The 12,452-nt window shown below is 34.7% G+C and overlaps 1 protein-coding gene across 7 annotated transcripts in view; it reads left to right on the top strand.

Annotated features, from left to right (window-relative positions):
* The window catches only part of Lrp1b (LDL receptor related protein 1B), a 1,939,581-nt gene that overhangs the window by 1,151,619 nt on the left and 775,510 nt on the right, over positions 1-12,452 (top strand). For all 7 annotated transcript variants that reach the window (XM_031370139.1, XM_031370141.1, XM_031370138.1 and 4 more), the window contains one exon: positions 3,806-3,928. In XM_031370139.1, coding sequence (XP_031225999.1) covers positions 3,806-3,928 — 123 coding nt within the window. The remainder of the gene's footprint in view (positions 1-3,805; positions 3,929-12,452) is intronic.

Raw genomic sequence — 12,452 nt, 5'->3', positions numbered from 1 at the left:
CATTAGGTTTGGAGATCTATAATCAACCATATAAACAATCTGAAAGAAAAAAAAATACATGATCATCTCACTAGAAGCTGAAAAATGACAAAATCTAGTACCTTTTCATGTTAAAAGTCTTAGAGACATCAGGGATAGAATGTGCACACATAGACATAGTAAAAACAATATAAAGCAAGCCAATTGCCAACATCAAGCTAAAGGGAAAGAAAATTAGAGGAATTCCATCAAAATCAAGGATACGGAAAGGCTACCCACTCTCTCCTTATCTATTTAATATAGTTCTAGAAATTCTAGACAGAGCAGTAAGTCAACTAAAGGAGATCAAGGGGATACAAATTGGAAAAGAATAATTGAATGTATCACTACTTGCAGATGATTTGATGGTATACATAAGTGACCCCAAAAATTCTACCAGAGAACTCCTACAGCTGATTAAAATGCTCAGCAAAGTGTCTGGATTCAAAATTAACTGAAAAAAAGGGAGCAGACCTCCTTTTTACTGTTGAAAAACGAGCCAAGAAAGAAACTAGGGAAACAACACTCTTAAAATAGCTATGAATAATATAAAATATATACGCGGAACTCTAACCAATGAAGTCAAAGACCTGTATGCCAAGAACTTCAAGTCATTGAGAAGAGGAAGATGGAAAGACTTGTTTTTATTTTATTTTATTTTGTTTTGTTTTGTTTCTTTTCATTTTGTTTTTAAGATACTATACTATACTATACAGCAGGGCTATACATTATGTTTAATCATAGACTTATGTCTATGATTAAAGCATGAATCATTATACCAGACTAGAACATGTGATTTAGTTCTTACTTTCTAAAGTAGTAATTGATGTTATGTTTGATATTTTTTAATGTTTATTTTGAGATAGGATCTCTGTTTAGTTGCCTTTTCTAAAATGATCAAATATTAAATGCAGGATCAATCAGAAACCCAAGTCTCACCCTGATGGATCTTATCTGATGTTTGGAATAAACACAATTTCCAGGATATCTTCTAACTTATAAACTAAAATAGCACCCCACTACCTCTGAAAACAAAATCTAAGCATGAATCATTTTTTTACAAATGTGGGACAGGTACTTTAAATTCCAATATGATAGAAAAAAACAAAAAAAAAAAAACCAAAAACACAGGGACAAAAATGGATCAGAGATTGAAGGAAAGGCTATCGGGAGACCGCCCCGATCTGGTATCCATCACATGGGCAGACACCAAACCCTCACACTATTACTCGCATGCCATGTTGTACTCGCAGACAGAAGCCTAACATGGCTGTCCTGTGAGAGAGTCTACCAGCAGCTGACTGAGACAGATACACAAATTTACAACCAAGCATGTGACAGAGATCTGGGACCCCTATAGAAGAGTTGGGGGAATAATTGAAGGAGCTGAAGGGGCTGGCTACCCCACACAGAAAACAACAGACCTCTTAGAGGTCCCAGAGACTAAACCACAGACCAGACCAAAGAGCATAAGTGGGCTGGTCTGTTGCTCTCAGCATATATGTAGTAGAGGAGTGAGTGCCTTTACTGGCCTCCATAGGAAAGGCTGAGGTTAATCCTGGAGAGACTTGATGCCCCAGGGTTGGGAGAAGCTGGGGTTGGGGGATGAGCTGGGGCTGGATCGGTGCGTGAGGGTAGGAGGGGAGTGAGTGGGTAGCAGTGGGTATGTGGGTAGGGGACCACCCAGTCAGAGTCAAAAGGGAGAGGGGATGTAGTGAAAAATTCTAGGACGAGTGACCGGGAGTGGGACAACATTTGAAATGGCAAATAAGTTAAATAACTCAATAAAAAAAATAATTACATTCTGCCAATAATTTTAGGAAATATTTTTAAATAATATATTTCAAAACACACTATCACATAAGCTTTGATGGAAATATGTTGTTAAAATGAAATTGAAAATTATACTGGGTCATTAAAATATAAAAAGGTCCAGGCCCTTCCAGTGAGATATGTGAAATTATTCATGTTAATTTAGCTTTGGAATTTCTATTATGGCAGTGCAAGTGCTAATTCTTTGTTTTCAGAATGTTGTATTTAAATTAGGGGAATATATTTTAAATTTTAAATAATGTTAATTCATTTCTGAATATAGAATATTTGTATTCAATGAGAATAAATATCATGCCATTCATTTCTATATTAAGCATTTATCTTTAAAAATATGTAACCAGTTTCTTATTTCTTACCTTTTCAGTTATATATGTCACTAATAGTTGTAAAATCCAAATTTTACAAAATATGGATGCTATTAAATATAAAAGAATTGATGAGAAACTCTAGGCTATTTCTTCTGATCTGAGATGTATAAGATAATATGTATGATTTTATAGTATTCGGCACCATTGTGGAGGACTTGTCTCCCCTGCAATGGCAATTCATGGCAGTCCAACCCTTCTGGCATATAGTGTGATGGCCCCATCTGTGACTTCGGGTACAGTATTAGTACTTGCACAATAACTATCAATTTTTAATTGTTTATTATTTATGCCCAAGTAACTAAAGGCTCCTCTTTTTAGTGTTTTACTCTTAAAATAATAAAACATTTTATTTATTGATAATATTGAGAATTTAAGTGTGCTGTAAGATTATCTGATAATTGCATGGGCACTGTGCTGCTGGGGTTTAATAATTCTATCTGTAAAGATGGTTGCAAAGAAAGCTCAGCAACCCCCTTCTCTCTTCCCTCCTTCCTTCCCCATCCCTCCTTTCTGCCTCTATCTGTCTGTCTGTCTATCTGTCCATTTTTCTTTCCACACTGTTATTCTTTAGCTTTTGTTCTTCTTGGATTTGTTCTGTTATCCAAGCGGCCCTGAAACTCTCAGGAATCCTCTTCAGCTTCTTTGAGAGTCACATTTACAGGCAAGAACCATGTCACCTGGATTAATATATTTTCTCAATTACTTTGACAAGTAGAAGGAATAAATAATGTCAAATTTATGATTATCTAAAGTTACTAGGTTTTAGCTACATTTTAATAAAAATCATATCTCAAGGCTCTTCAAATATGTCTCTGGTTATCTTCTACAATTTATCGTGGGCTCCTGGCATATGTTTATGTATTCTCTTATAAATGTCATCTCCTGTGCTCTATCAGTGACTCAGTTCCCAGTCTCTAGTCCAGTATTTCTGTCCTATGTGCTGTGAATTTTCTCGATATGCCATGCTTTGTGGTATCCTTAGCCCAGTAGCATGCAGGGGACTCACCTCACTAGACAGAAATCAAATCCCACACACTTGCCTGCTCAACGGTGACCTCCATCTACATTTGCAGAGGCCTGTTTTACTGTTCAAAGCCCTCAGACCGCCATATGATAATCATAATCTGGGGAACTGTACATGACAGTTAAAAGGCTACCTTCCTCCTTGCTTAAGGTCCCTAGAAAATTATTACCTAGTACACAATCCTCCTACAACAACATATTCTTCTATGTACCAAAGCAACATCTATTTTCAACTGCTTTTGAAAGCCACTTCCATTCAGCTACAATATTGACAATAATCACTAAGGTAAACTGTATATATAACATTTTCATTCACATATTTATGTCCATTTATATTTCAGTGAAAGAAAAATATTCCTGAAAGCTAGGTTTGGCAGTATATGCCTGTAATTCTAGAAGTTGGATGGTTGACAAAAAACAAAACAAAACAAACAAACAAACAAACAAAAACAAGGATAGAACATTAAAAGGTAGCCTGGGTTCCATAACCTTAAAAATAAACCATATTTTAGACATTGCATGACCATCAGCTTTGTGACAATTCCCTTTCTTTTTTTCTTCAGGTGACAATATGTGCCGCATTAACAATGGGGGCTGTGGCACCCTCTGCCTGGCCATTCCAGCAGGCCGAGTGTGTGCCTGTGCTGATAATCAACTTTTGGATGAAAATGGAACTACTTGCACATGTAAGTTCCTTTTTTCTAACCCTCATTGTGTATGTGGCTGTTAGTAAAGAAAAGGAAAATGTAACACCAAGAGAACTGAAATCACAACTAGAAAGACTCTTCTGAATGATGCTTAGATATAATTCTAGACTGTCTTATATGACTCAATTTCTAGCAGAGAACAATGATAATATGCTGCACAGCATACTGTCCTGCTATATATGAATCAGCAGACAATATCAATACATCTATGCCACATGAGCAAATTTTTCCTGTCATACGAAGTCTCATAATCAGCACTTGCAGCTGACTCTATATTGGTGGTGGTGCACACATTAGTCTTAAAACAATTTTAAATGAATCGGCAACTCAGATGGCTGTATTTGGAAATAAAGAAGGAGGAATGGCAAAAGGAGACTTCTAAGGAATCTATAGGTAATCAACTGGATTGATGGACTTGGATTAAAGATAGTTTTATTAGTTTTTGTCATATATTCAATTTATTGTGCTTATTATTCTAGGATGAACCCTGAGATTTCTTCCTTCTACCTCAAATTGTATCCCTGTGTGCAATAACTGCCACAATAGTATGTGTGCACTGAGAGCTAAGTAAAAATTTCTTGGAGGATTTCAATTTCATATTGTGGCTCAAGGTTATTCTGAGGAAGGAATTCAATAGGATGTATGTATGTGCATATGTGTACAGAAAGATGATAGGCTTATAGTAAGGAGTTGACTGATATTCACAAAGTTCAAGAAGCCTTAGGATGTGCAAATGCCAAACCCAGGATAGGAGAAACATCTGTTCAAGGCACATGCAGACCTGAGTCTCAAGACTTAATGATTCAGTTCAGATTGATGACGGATGATCTCTGGGCCTACATAAGTCAGAGCTAAAATTATTTCATTTCGGAGCTGCATTCTCTATTACATTGCATTTCTGTTTATTAGCCATGGCTCACACTTCAGTATCTGTTACTACTTTAGGATTATATTTGTTTAACATGAACACAAATGTATTATTATTTAATTCAATACTCACCAGTAACATGATCTTTAAGAACTAAATTTTAAGTCATTATTTCATATTTCATAATTGGAGACATTTATGATAAATTGTTAAAGATATGTGTGACTTTTTCTCTCCTCTCAATTCCTTCTGTAATTTTCAGTATAATCCACATTCAATTTGTGTTATATCTTTAGGTATTTGGAATTACACTATCAGCCCTACCATAAGGAAATTATTTTTTTGATTAGTCAGTATATTGAATGTCAGTATTATCTTAAAGTCCAACTATATGAGATGAAGACTTTAACTTCTTTCAGTTATTATCTTTATCACCCTTACTTTCATCATTTAGATTACAATGAAGTATTTTTAAGAAATGACATTATTTTGAAGTATCAAATTATTTATAGTAATTGGAGGGGGTCTTGGGAGATAGAGCTAGGTAACTGAGTGGTAGCCAATATGTGAAGTCCTTCACTTGATCCCTAGCATTGTAATATATACTCCTCCTATATATGTAGGTAGTTAATTAAATTTATAATGTTTTTATATTCTAATCCTATATTGTAGTTCTACTGATTGTATTTTTTAGTGTTCAAGCATTTAGTTACCCATTATTTACTAATAATTACTACTATTGGGATATATTTTAAAGAGACATCTTCAAGGAGAAAATATAAACCTGAATATATATGTTCATTATAGATATACTCTATATTGAACTGAATGCTAGTGCCTTACAAATGTCCCACATTTGTCCTTTTATGCGAGAAACAACTCCTTAGTATATGAATTCTTGTCTAAGCAAAATATCTTTTCAAAAAATCTTCAAAAGTTGTGTTTTACTTCAAAAATTAGTGTTCATTCTTGCTAGGATTACAAATGTCCCCTTTCAAGGTTGCAGGGAGGACAAATTACAATGTGTTTCTGAGTCACTAGATGATGGTTTCTCTGTCTTTGCTCTGCATACTATGTTTGGCTACCATTGGATTGCTAGTTTTAAAAAGAGACTTATCAAGACCCCTAGCACATTTATCCACAGACAAGTAGTAAGTGTTGTTTTCTTCAGATAAAATTCTCTCACATCACATTGTTTGATAACCTTAATTTTTTCTTAATCTTTGGGAAATAATATGTACGTAATAGGCACATTTATCAATATAATATTTTTTTATAATATTTTTACAAGGATCAGTTTAGCATTGTTTTTCTATTATATTGCCTTAATTTCTGCCAGTCAAAATGAAGAAATATGAGATTTTTTTAAACAGGATAGAATACACACACACATGAATGCTCACAAATGCACAGGCACACCCACAGCCACATGCACAAACATACACACACACACACACACACACACACACACACTATTAAACTCCCACCAGATCCGCTTTTCCTTCTGATCTATCAATAGACTTCCTGTCAAGGATGGGAGGCAGCACTGAATATGCATCTGTTTTAGTTTTGCTGGATACAGATTTGTAGTTTGTCCTGTAAACATTAAGGGCCTACCTTTATACCTGAGCATGGCCAGCAAAGTCAGTTTCCAGTTAAGTCTTTGAGAATTTCCTGAATTAATCATTAACAGCTACCTTTTTGTTTTTAATGAAAGAAAATTCATTTAACTTACACTTTTTGATCCAATGTTTTAACAAGAAGAATTATTAAATATAGCAATTTTTAAATAAAGCAATGTAGAAAGGAAGCTGTGAAAAAAACAATAAAAGACAAATTCCTTTTGCTTTTGAGTACCATTTAACAAATCTAATTAGTAAGCTTCAATGGTCCTGCAGAAGCTTGGGAGATTTTTGCATTCATTTTTTTTACTAGATGTTTTCTTTATTTACAATATTCCTTTCCCAGGTTCCCCTCAAAAAAAAAAAAAAAAAAGACAAAAAAAGACAAAAAAAGACAAAAAACGAAAATAAGATAAAATAAAAAAACAAAAACTAAAAAAAAAACCCTGTTCTCTCCCCCCTAACCCTGCTCACCAACCCATCCCCTCCTGCTTCCTGGCCCAGGCATTCCCATACACTGGGACAAAGAAGCTTCACAGGGCCAAGGGCCTCTCCTCCAATTGATGACCAACTTGGCCATCCTCTGCTACATATGCAGCTGGAGCCATTAGTCCCATCATGTCTACTCTTTGGTTGGTGTTTTAGTCCCTGGGAGCTCTGAAGGTACTAGTTAGTTCATATTGTTGTTTATCCTAAGGGAACAGCCACCTTTTTAAATATTAAAAACAGTAAGTTCTCTTAAGACACTATAGAATGATCAGAAGCCCAGAATCTCAGAGATAATGAAATCTTCTGAGTTTTTATCGAAAGAAGGGGAATATGCTTGTTAGACACTAAAATCATCAAAATGTCACTTTAGCTTGAACTTTTTTAATGAGATGCTTAATCTGCATTATGGGAATCATACTTATATAGGTAATTTACCTTCTGATTTCCAATTTTCTTCATTCCTATGGTCAATCTAGACCTTATGGATAACTTTAGAGTTACATCTGTATGAGTGTAATGTGGGGAAGATTGATAAACTAACAGATAACATTACTGTAAAGAAGAGGAAAATACAGAGTAACCAAAAGGACATAAATATTGATTCAAATAAGAAGAAAACAGACATGGGTTAAAAAAAATATGAACTGGGTTAAAGAAAATACAAAATCTATGATTATCATATAAACATAAGGAGCAGATTCTTGCCATTATTTTAATCATTACTTTAGTAAGCTATACCTAGACATGTAAGCTGTTTCCTGTACTTTCTGATGGATCACAGAAAAAATGTGAAATGATTTATGAATCAGCTATTCATTCTTTCCTAGACCTAGTGTCACTGGAAAGCACATATGCATAAGGAAAAACACATATTGTTGTACTATTTGTATTAGGCACACATAAAGCAAGCCTAGAAATGCTTTGTGTATCAACCAGTCAGTGAGAAATGATCCTCTTCTCCTTCCTACAAGCACCTCTTGCTCTGGTTTATCTTCATTTACTTACACGTTATCTAGCTTTAATACGTCATAGTGTTATTTATTCAATTGCTTTACACTTACATTACTAAGATTAACTATTTACATATCATAATAAGAAAGAGAATTTTGTTGGTTGATATACTATATTAGAAATGGCTCTTCTGCTAAATAGGTCTGAGTATTATTTATTTCTCCAATAGTGACTGGAAACCTGTCTCAGGTGTGACTCTGGATGTTGATCCAACACTCTGCCACAAATACTAAACCAACCAATCCTATAGCATGTTCTGTAGATTCTTGAAACTAGAGATACAACTATCCTAAAAGAGACTTTAGCTGAACACACGATCCAGAAGCACCTAGAATGTTCCAGACTACAAGCGTAACTATGAGGATCATAGAATGCAAATGCAGAAGTGTTTACTGGTGATCCCCACAGGCATTATTGCCTGGCTTCGTAAAACTTAAAAAGAGGGTTATTTTGGCTTGTAAGAGAAACTTATTGTGCATAATGTTGATTACAAATCTGAAGCTAGGATAATTATTTTCAGACATTGCCAGTAATATCACATGATCATACACTGGAAAATTTGAATATTTTTAGGGAGTGCTGGTCGCTTTCTAGTAACTGTAGTTCACAGATGAAGTAAAACAATTGTAATAAAGTGAAAAAGCAAAATGTATCCATTCTTTTCACACTAAAAAAATGTCAAATCAATAAGTATAGTCTTCTTTCAAAATTTGTTGTGCCTGCATGTTAAAATTCTATTATTTTAATACACCACATATAAACCTCTTGGGTTTATTTGAAGCACAAAACATAAACATCCTTCTTATAAGATTCCCATGTAGCTTCACATATATAATTTAAATTCCTATTTATTTACTGATATAAATAATATAAATACAAATTCATATTGTACTAATAATATAAATAAGTACTAATTATTATACATATTCCTACTTATTTAGGGATAATGATTTATGAATTTTTAGGTTTTACCCTAAGTAATATATATTAGAAATAATACTTCATAGTGAAAGATATGTTAGTCACAAAGTGCTGATAAAGGAACTAATATTCAGAAACCTGGTACATGAAGTCAGCTTTTAAAGAGGATAGTACAAGAGAGAAAACAGCATGCCACTAGCTAGTCCTTGCTGTTGATTCCTTCAGGCTTCTGACTAGTTTAGGCTATCTCACATATGTGTTGCATCAACTGAATTAAGTAAGCAATCTAAATCTTACAAACAAAATGTTAGAAGATACTGCAACCAATGCAACGTAGTCATCCTGGTTTCATTTATTCTTATTGAACTGACATCAAATAGATCAATAGTTAAGCTACATTAAATACCAGGGGTATTTTTTTTTCTTAATAAAATTGCGACTTAAGACAATGGCAGTCAAAGAACCTGCTCCCAACAGAAAACATTAGCATGTCATATAATTAATAAGAAATGAATTCTAATGTCTTATTTGGAAGAGAGCAAGAATGAAAGAAGATCCCATATTTTTTTCTTGTGTCTATTGTTTGTCATGGTCAAATCCTCTGAGGACTTAGAATTAATATCTGTGCTAGCATAACAAATTGGCACTTGCTACCTCTGAAAACCACAGAAAAATTAAGTTCATCAGCTACAGAGTACATTTATATTTCTCATGATAATATGGGGAGAGTCATGAAATATTAAACTGAAAAGAATACATGATTCCCCAAAACAAATTTGGTTTTAAAATGATAATTTTATTTTATGAAATTTAGTTGAAATAAGAAGATAATTCCTTAACTCCTTCACAGGAGTTGAAAGGAAAAGCCAGTCTCTCTACTGTTTTTCACTCCCAGAAAGGCAAGTTGCAGTTTACAAAATATTAGTAATGCAGAGGCTAGCATTGCACCATAGTATGTCGATGGTCCTCTGTGATCCTTGCCACAATTTGAAATACCAGATCTATCCCTTTGTGATAAACAGTGCTACTCTGTGGAGAACCATGTATCTGCTCTGCTCTGGTAAGCCTCATATCCTAGGATATACACAATCTAAAGTGTAGTAAAAAAAAAAGTTTAAGACAATAAAAAAGTTTAGAAGTCTCATTCACATGATTATTTATGTCCTTCTGTGCACAGAAACTCACAGAAGGTTATATACCACTTAGGCAGCAAGCACAGAAGAATACTCTGTCTAATAAAAGGTTATATTTCTATGATCTAATGAAAACAGGCCATAGATGAAATTTCCACTTTATCCTCCATGGAACAGTGTGATAGGACAACATCCAATTAGCTACAACTTCAAGTTTCCATTTGGTCCACATTCCTGGATTGTAGATGTATAAAATTTTTTTGTTAAGCTGAGATAAGAATACAAAATGTAGGGCTGGAGAAAGATCTGAGCAATAAAGAGTGCTTGCTGCTTGCCATTCCAGAGCTTATAAGTTCCTGCAATTCTAGCTCCAGAATATCTGATACCTTCTCCTGTAGCTTTGGCATGTGCTGGCATTTACATGGGCATGTGTGCACATGCACACACACACACACACACACACACACACACACATTTACATACCCTCATTAACTTAAAATGTATACAGTATGATATAAAATTAAATAAAAATAAAACAATATGGTTTTTCTTTATTTCATATGGTTCTGAGCATTATTTCTAGCAATTGTGTTCTAGAGTCACGAAAAAAAAACTCTAGAATGAGTCTTTGATGCTGGGAAGTCATGACTTTTATTTTATTTTATTTTTTTGTTTTCCCTAACAAATTTTCACAATAAGCATGAAAAATGTCATTTTCCACCAGGCAAGTCATAATTCATGCTGCGTCATTTCTGAACTTGGTTAAACTAAAGAATTATTTATTATTTTGTCAGTTTCTTATTGCTCAGACCATGCTGTCCTGGTGACAGAATTATGCATTTTGTGTATGGTTTCAAATTTATGGTTTAGAGCACAGCTCTGCAGCAAAGTATACAATTACAGTACTGGCTAAGGTTCTGGAAGCAGTGCATTGCTGTGCTCAGACAACCAAGTGCTATTCATATCCACATTAAGCACTGGATCAAAATTACACACATGGAACTTTAAGTAAATGTTCATTTTTTCCTCTCCATGTTCGCGTCTATGAAATTGAAATTTGCCCAAGCTCATCCATGCTCATGATGAGTAAGAGAGCAGAATCAACTGCTGATTCAAGTGAAGTGAAACTGTCTTTCTAAAGGATTTCTATAGCTCCTGGAGACAGCCTCTCAGTTAACAACAGCATCTCATTAAATTCCAAGATGTCAGGCAACAAACTATTCTAAACATTAACTCTGAGCCTGGATTCTTTAAAGTAATATTCTTTTGTATATATGCTGACCTGATATTTATGAATCTTAAAGTGGATATTCAATTTGAAAATCCTTCATAGAGAATTTTTTATTAGATGCTTTCTTTATTTACAATATCTCCGTTCTCATGTTCCCCTCCAAATAAAATACAATAAAATAAAAAAACAAAAACTGAAACATACCCCTGTTCCCTCCCTCCTCCCCTTGCTCACCATCCCACCCCCTCCTGCTTCCTGGCCCTGGCATTCCTCTACACTGGGGCATAGAACCTTCACAGTGCCAAGGGCCTCTCCTCCTATTGATGACCAACTTGGTCATCTTCTGCTATTCATATACTGCTGGAGCCATGGGTCACCCCTTGTGTACTCTTTGGTTAGTGTTTTAGTCCCTGGGAGCTCTGAGGGTACTAGTTAGTTCATATTGTTGTTTGTCCTAAGGGGCTGCAAACCCTTCAGCTCCTTGGGTCCTTTCTCTAACTCTTTCATTGGGGCCAAATGGCTCAGTGGGTAAGAACACTGACTGCTCTTCTGAAGGTCCAGAGTTCAAATCCCAGCAACCACATGGTGCTTCATAGAGATTTTAACAAGCTGTAGAGAGAATGTAGAGTTGAGTTTTGTTTTTCTTTGTTTGTTTCCTTGTTTTGGATGAGCTATTGCTTTCTTATATTATGCTTAATATGTTTGTTTCTTCTCATTGTTCTCTCAAAGGTGGCCTGCTATAGAGATTATCAACTTGAACACTGTTACAGATGGTACTGTCACTTAGTTTATGTTGCTTAGTCAGTTCTGGCAAAAAAATCATACATTCCAAGCTGGTCTTTTGTTCATGTTATCTCATGAATTTTTTTTTTTTTTTTTTTTTTTTTTTTTTTTTTGATAATGAGCTTTGTTTGAAGAAAGCAGCCTGTCTTCCATCAACATGGATCCTGTATAAATGCAGCAGTTTGCACTAAGCATCATAGTTCCCGTGTATTATAATTTCTGGTCACATCTGAACAGTTCAGGTTAGTGATAGAATAGACTAATAAAACCTTAGACCCTGAAGATTTTAAAATCCAAAGCTCAGTATCTAAGAGGTTAGGGAAAAGGTTCATTGTAAACTACTTGTTACTTACAATAAAGATCAGAGTTCAGATCTTCACAACCTACATAAATGCCAGGCAGGCCAAGTGCAATCCCCATGACTTAGGAGTCAGAGACATGATAG

This window comes from Mastomys coucha, unplaced genomic scaffold (genome assembly GCF_008632895.1).
Source record: "Mastomys coucha isolate ucsf_1 unplaced genomic scaffold, UCSF_Mcou_1 pScaffold15, whole genome shotgun sequence".
Classification (NCBI taxonomy): domain Eukaryota; kingdom Metazoa; phylum Chordata; class Mammalia; order Rodentia; family Muridae; genus Mastomys; species Mastomys coucha.
This window is presented reverse-complemented; position numbering and strand designations above follow the sequence as displayed.